This window comes from Hyla sarda, unplaced genomic scaffold, assembly GCF_029499605.1.
Source record: "Hyla sarda isolate aHylSar1 unplaced genomic scaffold, aHylSar1.hap1 scaffold_639, whole genome shotgun sequence".
NCBI lineage: Eukaryota > Metazoa > Chordata > Amphibia > Anura > Hylidae > Hyla > Hyla sarda.
This window is the reverse complement of record NW_026610654.1, coordinates 55,046-71,390: the sequence shown is the minus strand read 5'-3', so window position 1 is coordinate 71,390 and position 16,345 is coordinate 55,046. Positions and strand designations below refer to the sequence as shown.

Below are 16,345 nucleotides of genomic sequence, written 5' to 3'. Positions count from 1 at the left end.
TGTGAGCACAAGGGAAAGGGTTAATAGTCATCTATAATTGTGAGCACAAGGGAAAGGGTTAATAGTCATTTACAATTGTGAGCACAAGGGAAAGGGTTAATAGACGTCTAGAATTGTGAGCACAAGGGAAAGGGTTAATAGACATCTATAATTGTGAGCACAAGGGAAAGGGTTAATAGACGTCTATAATTGTGAGCACAAGGGAAAGGGTTAATAGACGTCTATAATTGTGAGCACAAGGGAAAGGGTTAATAGTCGTCTACAATTGTGAGCGCAAGGGAAAGGGTTAATAGTCGTCTACAATTGTGAGCGCAAGGGAAAGGGTTAATAGTCGTCTATAATTGTGAGCACAAGGGAAAGGGTTAATAGTCATCTATAATTGTGAGCACAAGGGAAAGGGTTAATAGTCATTTATAATTGTGAGCACAAGGGAAAGGGTTAATAGTCGTCTACAATTGTGAGCGCAAGGGAAAGGGTTAATAGTCGTCTACAATTGTGAGCGCAAGGGAAAGGGTTAATAGTCGTCTATAATTGTGAGCACAAGGGAAAGGGTTAATAGTCATCTATAATTGTGAGCACAAGGGAAAGGGTTAATAGTCATTTATAATTGTGAGCGCAAGGGAAAGGGTTAATAGTCATCTATAATTGTGAGCACAAGGGAAAGGGTTAATAGACGTCTACAATTGTGAGCGCAAGGGAAAGGGTTAATAGTCGTCTACAATTGTGAGCGCAAGGGAAAGGGTTAATAGTCGTCTACAATTGTGAGCACAAGGGAAAGGGTTAATAGTCATCTATAATTGTGAGCACAAGGGAAAGGGTTAAGTCGTCTACAATTGTGAGCACAAGGGAAAGGGTTAATAGTCATCTATAATTGTGAGCACAAGGGAAAGGGTTAATAGTCATTTATAATTGTGAGCGCAAGGGAAAGGGTTAATAGTCGTCTACAATTGTGAGGAGAAGGGAATCTGTATCATAGGTCAGTGCTGCCCCCTGCTGATCACTACGTCAGTGCTGCCCCCCGCTGATCACTATGTCAGTGCTGCCCCCTGCTGATCACTATGTCAGTGCTGCCCCCAGCTGATCACTATGTCAGTGCTGCCCCCTGCTGATCACTACGTCAGTGCTGCCCCCTGCTGATCACTATGTCAGTGCTGCCCCCAGCTGATCACTATGTCAGTGCTGCCCCCTGCTGATCACTATGTCAGTGCTGCCCCCAGCTGATCACTATGTCAGTGCTGCCCCCTGCTGATCACTATGTCAGTGCTGCCCCCCGCTGATCACTATGTCAGTGCTGCCCCCTGCTGATCACTATGTCAGTGCTGCCCCCAGCTGATCACTATGTCAGTGCTGCCCCCTGCTGATCACTATGTCAGTGCTGCCCCCTGCTGATCACTATGTCAGTGCTGCCCCCTGCTGATCACTATGTCAGTGCTGCCCCCTGCTGATCACTATGTCAGTGCTGCCCCCCGCTGATCACTATGTCAGTGCTGCCCCCGCTGATCACTATGTCAGTGCTGCCCCCCGCTGATCACTATGTCAGTGCTGCCCCCTGCTGATCACTATGTCAGTGCTGCCCCCTGCTGATCACTATGTCAGTGCTGCCCCCCGCTGATCACTATGTCAGTGCTGCCCCCCGCTGATCACTATGTCAGTGCTGCCCCCGCTGATCACTACGTCAGTGCTGCCCCCTGCTGATCACTATGTCAGTGCTGCCCCCTGCTGATCACTATGTCAGTGCTGCCCCCTGCTGATCACTATGTCAGTGCTGCCCCCTGCTGATCACTATGTCAGTGCTGCCCCCTGCTGATCACTATGTCAGTGCTGCCCCCTGCTGATCACTATGTCAGTGCTGCCCCCTGCTGATCACTATGTCAGTGCTGCCCCCTGCTGATCACTATGTCAGTGCTGCCCCCTGCTGATCACTATGTCAGTGCTGCCCCCTGCTGATCACTATGTCAGTGCTGCCCCCTGCTGATCACTATGTCATTGCTGCCCTCTGCTGATCACTATGTCAGTGCTGCCCCCCGCTGATCAATATGTCAGTGCTGCCCCCCGCTGATCAATATGTCAGTGCTGCCCCCTGCTGATCACTATGTCAGTGCTGCCCCCTGCTGATCACTATGTCAGTGCTGCCCCCTGCTGATCACTATGTCAGTGCTGCCCCCTGCTGAGCACTATGTCAGTGCTGCCCCCTGCTGATCACTACGTCAGTGCTGCCCCCTGCTGATCACTATGTCAGTGCTGCCCCCTGCTGATCACTACGTCAGTGCTGCCCCCTGCTGATCACTATGTCAGTGCTGCCCCCTGCTGATCACTATGTCAGTGCTGCCCCCTGCTGATCACTATGTCAGTGCTGCCCCCTGCTGATCACTATGTCATTGCTGCCCTCTGCTGATCACTATGTCAGTGCTGCCCCCCGCTGATCAATATGTCAGTGCTGCCCCCCGCTGATCAATATGTCAGTGCTGCCCCCTGCTGATCACTATGTCAGTGCTGCCCCCTGCTGATCACTATGTCAGTGCTGCCCCCTGCTGATCACTATGTCAGTGCTGCCCCCTGCTGAGCACTATGTCAGTGCTGCCCCCTGCTGATCACTACGTCAGTGCTGCCCCCTGCTGATCACTACGTCAGTGCTGCCCCCTGCTGATCACTACGTCAGTGCTGCCCCCTGCTGATCACTACGTCAGTGCTGCCCCCTGCTGATCACTACGTCAGTGCTGCCCCCTGCTGAGCACTATGTCAGTGCTGCCCCCTGCTGATCACTACGTCAGTGCTGCCCCCTGCTGATCACTACGTCAGTGCTGCCCCCTGCTGATCACTACGTCAGTGCTGCCCCCTGCTGATCACTACGTCAGTGCTGCCCCCTGCTGATCACTACGTCAGTGCTGCCCCCTGCTGATCACTATGTCAGTGCTGCCCCCTGCTGATCACTACGTCAGTGCTGCCCCCTGCTGATCACTACGTCAGTGCTGCCCCCTGCTGATCACTATGTCAGTGCTGCCCCCTGCTGATCACTACGTCAGTGCTGCCCCCTGCTGATCACTACGTCAGTGCTGCCCCCTGCTGATCACTATGTCAGTGCTGCCCCCTGCTGATCACTATGTCAGTGCTGCCCCCTGCTGATCACTGTCCGGTCGTACCCGTTCAGCTGTCGGAGCGCGCTCAGTCTCTGCTCCTCTCGTCCCCTCCACTGTCGGCTGATGAATTGGGGGACGGGGTCTTTGAGCTGCAGGCGCAGGGTGAACCGCGGCTCGTGCACCAACTCACTGAACATCGACGGGAACTCCGGGACTTTTTGCTGAAAGACGAAGAGAAATGAAGTCACTTTATGGGAGTAATTACTGTATAATATATAATATAATACTCTATAATATACAATATAATATAATACAATATAATATACAATATAATATAATACTCTATAATAGTCTATAATATACAATATAATATAATAGTCTATAATATACAATATAATATAATACTCTATAATATACAATATAATATAATACTCTATAATATACAATATAATATAATACTCTATAATATACAATATAATATAATACAATAGAATAGTCTATAATCTACAATATAATAGAATACAATACTCTATAATATACAATACAATATAATACAATAGTCTATAATATACAAGATAATATAATAGTCTATAATATACAATATAATATAATACTCTATAATATACAATATAATACAATACTCTATAATATACAATACAATATAATACAATAGAATAGTCTATAATATACAATATAATACAATACTCAATAATATACAATATAATATAATACTCTATAATATAATACTCTATAATATAATACTCTATAATATACAATACAATATAATACAATAGTCTATAATATACAAGATAATATAATAGTCTATAATATACAATATAATATAATAGTCTATAATATACAAGATAATATAATACTCTAATATACAATATAATATAATAGTCTATAATATACAAGATAATATAATACTCTATAATATGCAAGATAATATAATAGTCTATAATATACAATATAATATAATACTCTATAATATACAATATAATATAATACTCTATAATATACAATATAATATAATACTCTATAATATACAATACAATATGATATTCTATAATATACAATATAATATAATACTCTATAATATACAATATAATATAATACTCTATAATATACAATATAATATAATACTCTATAATATACAATATAATATAATACTCTATAATATACAATACAATATACAATATAATATACAATATAATATAATACTCTATAATATACAATATAATATAATACTCTATAATATACAATACAATATAATATACAATATAATATACAATATAATATAATACTCTATAATATACAATACAATATGATACTCTATAATATACAATATAATATACAAGATAATATAATACTCTATAATATACAATATAATATAATACTCTATAATATACAATATAATATACAATATAATATAATACTCTATAATATACAATATAATATAATACTCTATAATATACAATATAATATACAATATAATATAATACTCTATAATATACAAGATAATATAATACAATAGTCTATAATATACAATATAATATACAATATAATATAATAGTCTATAATATACAATATAATACTCTATAATATACAATATAATATACAATATAATAGTCTATAATATACAATATAATACAATAGTCTATAATATACAATATAATATAATACTCTATAATATACAATATAATATACAATATAATATACAATATAATATACAATATAATATACAATATAATATACAATATAATATAATACTCTATAATATACAATACAATATACAAGATAATATAATACTCTAGAATATACAATATAATATACAATATAATATACAATATAATATAATACTCTATAATATACAATATAATATACAATATAATATACAATATAATATTATATGTAACGCCTACAATCCTCCTAGGAAAATTATCTCATACAATTAATATATTAAGTGACAAAACAACTCACAGTATATGCACCTATAATTGTCACCACAAAAATGACTACAATAAATTCATAATGAATATGACAATTATAGGTGAATATAATATGATACTCTATAATATACAATATAATATACAATATAATATAATACTCTATAATATACAATATAATACTCTATAATATACAAGATAATATGATACTCTATAATATACAATATAATATACAATATAATACAATACTCTATAATATACAATATAATATAATACTCTATAATATAATACAATACTCTATAATATACAACATAATATACTATATCACTATATACAAATAACGCATCAATAGTGGGGGCGGGGCATCATCCTAATCAGTCGTAACATTACAAGCCCCATCTAATATTGTGCAACTCCCCCTTGTGCAGTGACCCCCGATGTCCAGACCCCACAGACCTGTGATGTGACCCCCGATGTCCAGACCCCACAGACCTGTCATGTGACCCCCGAGGTCTGGACCCTATAGACCTGTCATGTGACCCCCGAGGTCCAGACCCCATAGACCTGTGATGTGACCCCTGAGGCCCAGACACCATAGACCTGTGATGTGACCCCTGAGGCCCAGACACCATAGACCTGTGATGTGACCCCTGAGGCCCAGACACCATGGACCTGTGATGTGACCTCTGACATCCAGACCCCATAGACCTGTGATGTGACCCCCGAGGCCTGGACCCCATAGATCTGTGATGTGACCCCCGAGGCCTGGACCCCATAGATCTGTGATGTGACCCCCGAGGCCTGGACCCCATAGATCTGTGATGTGACCCCTGAGGCCCAGACCCCATAGACCTGTGATGTGACCCTATTGACCTGTGATGTAACCCCTGAGGTCCAGACCCCATAGATTTGTGATGTGACCCCCAAGGCCTGGACCCCATAGATCTGTGATGTGACCCCCGAGGCCCGGACCCCATATCTCTGTATCGGACCCTGTAAGGTGTGCGGTGCGGCCTCCATAGAGGGGTCTTGTTTCTCCAGCAAAATCTGGAGGCCGAGTCATCACCTTCATCTCTGTCATGTCCTGAACAATGTCTGCAGTGAGGCCGGGGGCATTATCCTGCTGATAGGGTCCACCTGCCATTAGGGGTCCGGCTGCCATTAGAGGGTCCGGCTGCAATTAGGAGTTCCGGCCGCCATTAGGGGTCCGGCTGCCATTAGGGGGTCCAGCTGCCATTAGAGGGTCCGGCCGCCATTAGGAGGTCCGGCCGCCATTAGGGGCTCCGGCCGCCATTAGGGGGTCCGCCCGCCATTAGAGGGTCCGCCCGCCATTAGGGGGTCTGCCCGCCATTAGGAGGTCCCCCTGTCATCAGGGGGTCCGCCCGCCAATAGGGGGTCTGGCCGCCATTAGGGGGTCCGGCCGCCATTAGGGCCTCCGGCTGCCATTAGGGGGTCCGGCTGCCATTAGGAAGTCCGGCTGCCATTAGGGGGTCCGGCTGCCATTAGGGGGTCGGTGGCCTGTACAATGGTCAGGTGGTTGGTACAGGTCACAGTAACCTCCACATGATCCCAGGACACTTGGTCTCCAGCAGAACATGACCCATCACACTGACTCCGCCATCTTGTCTTCTTCCCATAATGCATCCTGGTGCCATCTCATCCCCAGGTAAGTGACACTCGGCCGCCCACATGATGGAGAACGTCATCCGTCAGACCCAGAGGAACACAAGGAGGTGTCAGGAGAGGAGGAGTCTGGGGCGGCTGAGATCAGGGCAGTGTGCGCTCATACTCACCATCCGGTCATGTGACACGTGCGCTCTGAACGCCGCCTGCGCATGATCCTTCTCACTGGACAACGTGTATAAAGGATCTGAAAGAGAAACAATTGTGAGAGGAGAGTACAGTGTAGGGGTACCGGGTGTCAGGGAGGAGGGTACAGGGGCCCCGGATGTCAGGGAAGAGAGTACAGGGGCCCCGGGTGTCAGGGAGGTGGGTACAGGGGCCCTGGGTGTCAGGGAGGAGAGTACAGTACAGGGGCCCCGGATGTCAGGGAGGAGAGTACAGTACATGGGCCCTGGGTGTCAGGGAGGAGAGTACAGTACAGGGGCCCCGGATGTCAGGGAGGAGAGTACAGTACAGGGGCCCCGGGTGTCAGGGAGGAGAGTTCAGTACAGGGGCCCCGGGTGTCAGGGAGGAGAGTACAGTACAGGGGCCCCGGGTGTCAGGGAGGAGAGTACAGTGCAGGGGCCCCGGGTGTCAGGGAGGAGAGTACAGTACAGGGGCCCCGGGTGTCAGGGAGGAGAGTACAGTACAGGGGCCCCGGGTGTCAGGGAGGAGAGTACAGTGCAGGGGCCCCGGGTGTCAGGGAGGAGAGTACAGTGCAGGGGCCCCGGGTGTCAGGGAGGAGAGTACAGGGGCCCCGAGTGTCAGGGAGGAGAGTACAGTACAGGGGCCCCGGGTGTCAGGGAGGAGAGTACAGTACAGGGGCCCCGGGTGTCAGGTATATGGTGTATACAGGGTCCGGGGTGTCAGGTATATGGTGTATACAGGGTCCGGGGTGTCAGGTATATGGTGTATACAGGGTCCGGGGTGTCAGGTATATGGTGTATACAGGGTCCGGGGTGTCAGGTATATGGAGTATACAGGGTCCGGGGTGACAGGTATATGGTGCATACAGGGTCCCGGGTGTCAGGTATATGGTGTATACAGGGTCCGGGGTGTCAGGTATATGGTGTATACAGGGTCCGGAGTGTCAGGTATATGGTGTATACAGGGTCCGGGGTGTCAGGTATATGGTGTATACAGGATTAGGGGTGTCCGGTATATGGTGTATACAGGGTCCGGGGTGTCAGGTATATGGTGTATACAGGGTCCGGGGTGTCAGGTATATGGTGTATACAGGGTCCGGGGTGTCAGGTATATGGTGTATACAGGGTCCGGGGTGTCAGGTATATGGTGTATACAGGGTCCGGGGTGTCAGGTATATGGTGTATACAGGGTCCGGGGTGTCAGGTATATGGTGTATACAGGATTAGAGGTGTCAGGTATATGGTGTATACAGGGTCCGGGGTGTCAGGTATATGGTGTATACAGGGTCCCGGGTGTCAGGTATATGGTGTATACAGGGTCCCGGGTGTCAGGTATATGGTGTATACAGGGTCCGGAGTGTCAGGTATATGGTGTATACAGGGTCCGGGGTGTCAGGTATATGGTGTATACAGGGTCCGGAGTGTCAGGTATATGGTGTATACAGGGTCCGGGGTGTCAGGTATATGGTGTATACAGGATTAGGGGTGTCCGGTATATGGTGTATACAGGGTCCGGGGTGTCAGGTATATTGTGTATACAGGGTCCGGGGTGTCAGGTATATGGTGTATACAGGGTCCGGGGTGTCAGGTATATGGTGTATACAGGGTCCGGGGTGTCAGGTATATGGTGTATACAGGATTAGAGGTGTCAGGTATATGGTGTATACAGGGTCCGGGGTGTCAGGTATATGGTGTATACAGGGTCCCGGGTGTCAGGTATATGGTGTATACAGGGTCCCGGGTGTCAGGTACATGGTGTATACAGGGTCCGGGGTGTCAGGTACATGGTGTATACAGGGTCCGGGGTGTCAGGTATATGGTGTATACAGGGTCCGGGGTGTCAGGTATATGGTGTATACAGGGTCCGGGGTGTCAGGTATATGGTGTATACAGGGTCCGGGGTGTCAGGTATATGGTGTATACAGGGTCCGGGGTGTCAGGTATATGGTGTATACAGGGTCCGGGGTGTCAGGTATATGGTGTATACAGGGTCCGGGGTGTCAGGTATATGGTGTATACAGGGTCCGGGGTGTCAGGTATATGGTGTATACAGGGTCCGGGGTGTCAGGTATATGGTGTATACAGGGTCCGGGGTGTCAGGTATATGGTGTATACAGGGTCCCGGGTGTCAGGTATATGGTGTATACAGGGTCCGGGGTGTCAGGTATATGGTGTATACAGGGTCCGGGGTGTCAGGTATATGGTGTATACAGGGTCCGGGGTGTCAGGTATATGGTGTATACAGGGTCCGGGGTGTCAGGTATATGGTGTATACAGGGTCCGGGGTGTCAGGTATATGGTGTATACAGGGTCCGGGGTGTCAGGTATATGGTGTATAGAGGGTCCCGGGTGTCAGGTATATGGTGTATACAGGGTCCAGGGTGTCAGGTATATGGTGTATACAGGGTCCGGGGTGTCAGGTATATGGTGTATACAGGGTCCGGGATGTCAGGTATATGGTGTATACAGGGTCCGGGATGTCAGGTATATGGTGTATACAGGGTCCGGGATGTCAGGTATATGGTGTATACAGGGTCCGGGATGTCAGGTATATGGTGTAAACAGGGTCCGGGGTGTCAGGTATATGTTGTATACAGGGTCCGGGGTGTCAGGTATATGGTGTATACAGGGTCCGGGGTGTCAGGTATATGGTGTATACAGGGTCCGGGGTGTCAGGTATATGGTGTATACAGGGTCCGGGGTGTCAGGTATATGGTGTATACAGGGTCCGGGGTGTCAGGTATATGGTGTATACAGGGTCCGGGGTGTCAGGTATATGGTGTATACAGGGTCCGGGATGTCAGGTATATGGTGTATACAGGGTCCGGAGTGTCAGGTATATGGTGTATACAGGGTCCGGGGTGTCAGGTATATGGTGTATACAGGGTCCGGGGTGTCAGGTATATGGTGTATACAGGGTCCGGAGTGTCAGGTATATGGTGTATACAGGGTCCGGGATGTCAGGTATATGGTGTATACAGGGTCCGGGGTGTCAGGTATATGGTGTATACAGGGTCCGGGGTGTCAGGTATATGGTGTATACAGGGTCCGGGGTGTCAGGTATATGGTGTATACAGGGTCCGGGATGTCAGGTATATGGTGTATACAGGGTCCGGAGTGTCAGGTATATGGTGTATACAGGGTCCGGGGTGTCAGGTATATGGTGTATACAGGGTCCGGGGTGTCAGGTATATGGTGTATACAGGGTCCGGGATGTCAGGTATTAGGTGTATACAGGGTCCGGGGTGTCAGGTATATGGTGTATACAGGGTCCGGGGTGACAGGTATATGGTGTATACAGGGTCCGGGGTGTCAGGTATATGGTGTATACAGGGTCCGGGATGTCAGGTATATGGTGTATACAGGGTCCGGGGTGTCAGGTATATGGTGTATACAGGGTCCGGGGTACGATTCGGGGCAGTTGTCGGTTCCGGTACCGTAGATGAAGTCGTAGTTGCGGTTGGCCCGGTATCGGGGTCCGGGGCCCGGCGGCACTTGGGTCAGAGTCCGGCTCATGGTGTACCGCTGCGGCTTCCTCAGGATCAGTGTACACAGTCACCATGGAGACCGACGGGATCTGCGCTGCGTTACCAAGGACACAGCAGTCATGTGACACGACAATGATGACTACATCTCCCAGCGTTCTCCGCGGTAGACGTGTGCAGTCACGTGTTCTGTCTGAGGCTCCGGTCAGGTGACATGAATGGCTGTGCTGAGGAGCTGTGTACATTATTACTACAGGACCGTGTACAGTATTACTACAGGACCGTGTACAGCATTACTACAGGACCGTGTACACTATTACTACAGGACCGTGTACAGTATAACTACAGGACCGTGTACATTATTACTACAAGACCGTGTACATTATTACTACAAGACCGTGTACAGTATTACTACAGGACCGTGTACAGTATTACTACAGGACCGTGTACAGTATTACTACAGGACCGTGTACAGTATTACTACAGGACCGTGTACAGTAATACTACAGGACCGTGTACAGTATTACTACAGGACCGTGTACAGTATTACTACAGGACCGTGTACATTATTACTACAAGACCGTGTACAGTATTACTACAGGACCGTGTACATTATTACTACAAGACCGTGTACAGTATTACTACAGGACCGTGTACAGTATTACTACAGGACCGTGTACATTATTACTACAGGACCGTGTACAGTATTACTACAGGACCGTGTACAGTATTACTACAGGACCGTGTACATTATTACTACAGGACCGTGTACACTATTACTACAGGACCGTGTACATTATTACTACAGGACCGTGTACATTATTACTACAGGACCGTGTACAGTATTACTACAGGACCGTGTACAGTATTACTACAGGACCGTGTACAGTATTACTACAGGACCGTGTACAGTATTACTACAAGACCGTGTACAGTATTACTACCGTGTACAGTATTACTACAGGACCGTGTACACTATTACTAAAGGACCGTGTACATTATTACTACAGGACCGTGTACATTATTACTACAGGACCGTGTACATTATTACTACAGGACCGTGTACACTATTACTACAGGACCGTGTACAGTATTACTACAGGACCGTGTACAGTATTACTACAGGACCGTGTACAGTATTACTACAGGACCGTGTACAGTATTACAACAAGACCGTGTACATTATTACTACAGGACCGTGTACAGTATTACAACAAGACCGTGTACATTATTACTACAGGACCGTGTACAGTATTACTACAGGACCGTGTACAGTATTACTACAGGACCGTGTACATTATTACTACAGGACCGTGTACAGTATTACTACAGGACCGTGTACAGTATTACTACAGGACCGTGTACAGTATTACTACAGGACCGTGTACAGTATTACTACAAGACCGTGTTCAGTATTACTACAAGACCGTGTACAGTATTACTACCGTGTACAGTATTACTACAGGACCGTGTACACTATTACTACAGGACCGTGTACATTATTACTACAGGACCGTGTACATTATTACTACAGGACCGTGTACATTATTACTACAGGACCGTGTACACTATTACTACAGGACCGTGTACAGTATTACTACAGGACCGTGTACAGTATTACTACAGGACCGTGTACAGTATTACTACAGGACCGTGTACATTATTACTACAGGACCGTGTACAGTATTACTACAGGACCGTGTACAGTATTACTACAGGACCGTGTACAGTATTACTACAGGACCGTGTACAGTATTACTACAGGACCGTGTACACTATTACTACAGGACCGTGTACATTATTACTACAGGACCGTGTACATTATTACTACAGGACCGTGTACAGTATTACTACAGGACCGTGTACAGTATTACTACAGGACCGTGTACATTATTACTACAGGACCGTGTACATTATTACTACAGGACCGTGTACATTATTACTACAGGACCGTGTACAGTATTACTACAGGACCGTGTACAGTATTACTACAGGACCGTGTACACTATTACTACAGGACCGTGTACAGTATTACTACTGGACCGTGTACAGTATTACTACAGGACCGTGTACATTATTACTACAGGACCGTGTACAGTATTACTACAGGACCGTGTACATTATTACTACAGGACCGTGTACAGTATTACTACAGGACCGTGTACACTATTACTACAGGACCGTGTACAGTATTACTACAGGACCGTGTACACTATTACTACAGGACCGTGTACACTATTACTACAGGACCGTGTACACTATTACTACAGGACCGTGTACATTATTACTACAGGACCGTGTACAGTATTACTACAGGACCGTGTACACTATTACTACAGGACCGTGTACACTATTACTACAGGACCGTGTACATTATTACTACAGGACCGTGTACAGTATTACTACAGGACCGTGTACAGTATTACTACAGGACCGTGTATACTATTACTACAGGACCGTGTACAGTATTACTACAAGACCGTGTACAGTATTACTACAGGACCGTGTACATTATTACTACAGGACCGTGTACACTATTACTACAGGACCGTGTACAGTATTACTACAGGACCGTGTACATTATTACTACAGGACCGTGTACATTATTACTACAGGACTGTGTACAGTATTACTACAGGACCGTGTACATTATTACTACAGGACCGTGTACATTATTACTACAGGACCGTGTACATTATTACTACAAGACCGTGTATACTATTACTACAAGACCGTGTACAGTATTACTACAGGACCGTGTACACTATTACTACAGGACCGTGTGCACTATTACTACAGGACCGTGTGCACTATTACTACAGGACCGTGTACAGTATTACTGCAGGACCGTGTACATTATTACTACAGGACCGTGTACAGTATTACTACAGGACCGTGTACATTATTACTACAGGACCGTGTACATTATTACTACAGGACCGTGTACATTATTACTACAGGACCGTGTACATTATTACTACAGGACCGTGTACATTATTACTACAAGACCGTGTATACTATTACTACAAGACCGTGTACAGTATTACTACAGGACCGTGTACACTATTACTACAGGACCGTGTGCACTATTACTACAGGACCGTGTACAGTATTACTGCAGGACCGTGTACATTATTACTACAGGACCGTGTACATTATTACTACAGGACCGTGTACACTATTACTACAGGACCGTGTACACTATTACTACAGGACCGTGTACACTATTACTACAGGACCGTGTACAGTATTACTACAGGACCGTGTACAGTATTACTACAGGACCGTGTACATTATTACTACAGGACCGTGTACAGTATTACTACAGGACCGTGTACAGTATTACTACAGGACCGTGTACAGTATTACTACAGGACCGTGTACAGTATTACTACAGGACCGTGTACAGTATTACTACAGGACCGTGTACATTATTACTACAGGACCGTGTACAGTATTACTACAGGACCGTGTACATTATTACTACAGGACCGTGTACATTATTACTACAGGACCGTGTACATTATTACTACAGGACCGTGTACATTATTACTACAGGACCGTGTACAGTATTACTACAGGACCGTGTACAGTATTACTACAGGACCGTGTACAGTATTACTACAGGACCGTGTACAGTATTACTACAAGACCGTGTACATTATTACTACAGGACCGTGTACATTATTACTACAGGACCGTGTACATTATTACTACAAGACCGTGTACATTATTACTACAGGACCGTGTACAGTATTACTACAGGACCGTGTACATTATTACTACAGGACCGTGTACATTATTACTACAGGATCGTGTACAGTATTACTACAGGACCGTGTACATTATTAATACAGGAACCATGTACATTATTACTACAGGACCGTGTACATTATTACTACAGGACCGTGTACAGTATTACTACAGGACCGTGTACACTATTACTACAGGATCGTGTACAGTATTAATACAGGAACCATGTACATTATTACTACAGGACCGTGTACACTATTACTACAGGACCGTGTACACTATTACTACAGGACCGTGTACAGTATTACTACAGGACCGTGTACAGTATTACTACAGGACCGTGTACATTATTACTACAGGACCGTGTACATTATTACTACAGGACCGTGTACAGTATTACTACAGGACCGTGTACAGTATTACTACAGGACCGTGTACAGTATTACTACAAGACCGTGTACAGTATTACTACAAGACCGTGTACACTATTACTACAGGACCGTGTACAGTATTACTACAGGACCGTGTACAGTATTACTACAGGACCGTGTACATTATTACTACAAGACCGTGTACATTATTACTACAGGACCGTGTACATTATTACTACAGGACCGTGTACATTATTACTACAGGACCGTGTACATTATTACTACAGGACCGTGTACAGTATTACCACACGACCGTGTACATGATTACCACACGACCGTGTACATTATTACTACAGGACCGTGTACAGTATTACTACCGGACCGTGTACATTATTACTACAGGACCGTGTACATTATTACTACAGGACCGTGTACATTATTACTTCAGGACCGTGTACAGTATTACTACAGGACCGTGTACAGTATTACTACAGGACCGTGTACATTATTACTACAGGACCGTGTACAGTATTACTACAGGATCGTGTACACTATTACTACAAGACCGTGTACATTATTACTACAGGACCGTGTACATTATTACTACAGGACCGTGTACATTATTACTACAAGACCGTATACAGTATTACTACAGGACCGTGTACATTATTACTACAGGACCGTATACAGTATTACTACAAGACCGTGTACATTATTACTACAGGACCGTGTACATTATTACTACAAGACCGTGTACATTATTACTACAGGACCGTGTACACTATTACTACAGGACCGTGTACAGTATTACTACAGGACCGTGTACATTATTACTACAGGACCGTGTACATTATTACTACAGGACCGTGTACAGTATTACTACAGGACCGTGTACATTATTACTACAGGACCGTGTACATTATTACTACAGGACCGTGTACATTATTACTACAGGACCGTGTACAGTATTACTACAGGACCGTGTACATTATTACGACAGGACCGTGTACATTATTACTACAGGACCGTGTACAGTATTACTACAGGACCGTGTACATTATTACTACAGGACCGTGTACATTATTACTACAGGACCGTGTACATTATTACTACAGGACCGTATACACTATTACTAAAGGACCGTGTACAGTATTACTACAGGACCGTGTATACTATTACTACAGGACCGTGTATACTATTACTACAGGACCGTATACACTATTACTAAAGGACCGTGTACATTATTACTACAGGACCGTGTATACTATTACTACAGGACCGTATACACTATTACTAAAGGACCGTGTACAGTATTACTACCGGACCGTGTACATTATTACTACAGGACCGTGTACATTATTACTACAGGACCGTGTACATTATTACTTCAGGACCGTGTACAGTATTACTACAGGACCGTGTACAGTATTACTACAGGACCGTGTACATTATTACTACAGGACCGTGTACAGTATTACTACAGGATCGTGTACACTATTACTACAAGACCGTGTACATTATTACTACAGGACCGTGTACATTATTACTACAGGACCGTGTACATTATTACTACAAGACCGTATACAGTATTACTACAGGACCGTGTACATTATTACTACAGGACCGTATACAGTATTACTACAAGACCGTGTACATTATTACTACAGGACCGTGTACATTATTACTACAAGACCGTGTACATTATTACTACAGGACCGTGTACACTATTACTACAGGACCGTGTACAGTATTACTACAGGACCGTGTACATTATTACTACAGGACCGTGTACATTATTACTACAGGACCGTGTACAGTATTACTACAGGACCGTGTACATTATTACTACAGGACCGTGTACATTATTACTACAGGACCGTGTACATTATTACTACAGGACCGTGT

General features: G+C 44.9%; 1 protein-coding gene across 1 annotated transcript in view; it reads right to left on the bottom strand.

Moving 5' to 3' along the window:
- CFAP91 (cilia and flagella associated protein 91) overlaps nt 1-10,454 on the bottom strand; it is a 105,264-nt gene extending 94,810 nt beyond the window's left edge. Inside the window, exons 1-3 of the mRNA XM_056554261.1 lie at nt 10,269-10,454; nt 6,817-6,893; nt 3,141-3,298 (exon numbers count right to left, since the gene is read on the bottom strand). Of these exons, the coding sequence (XP_056410236.1) occupies nt 3,141-3,298; nt 6,817-6,893; nt 10,269-10,347 (314 nt within the window). The 5' untranslated portion in view covers nt 10,348-10,454. The remainder of the gene's footprint in view (nt 1-3,140; nt 3,299-6,816; nt 6,894-10,268) is intronic.
- Between the last annotated feature and the right edge of the window lie 5,891 nt (nt 10,455-16,345).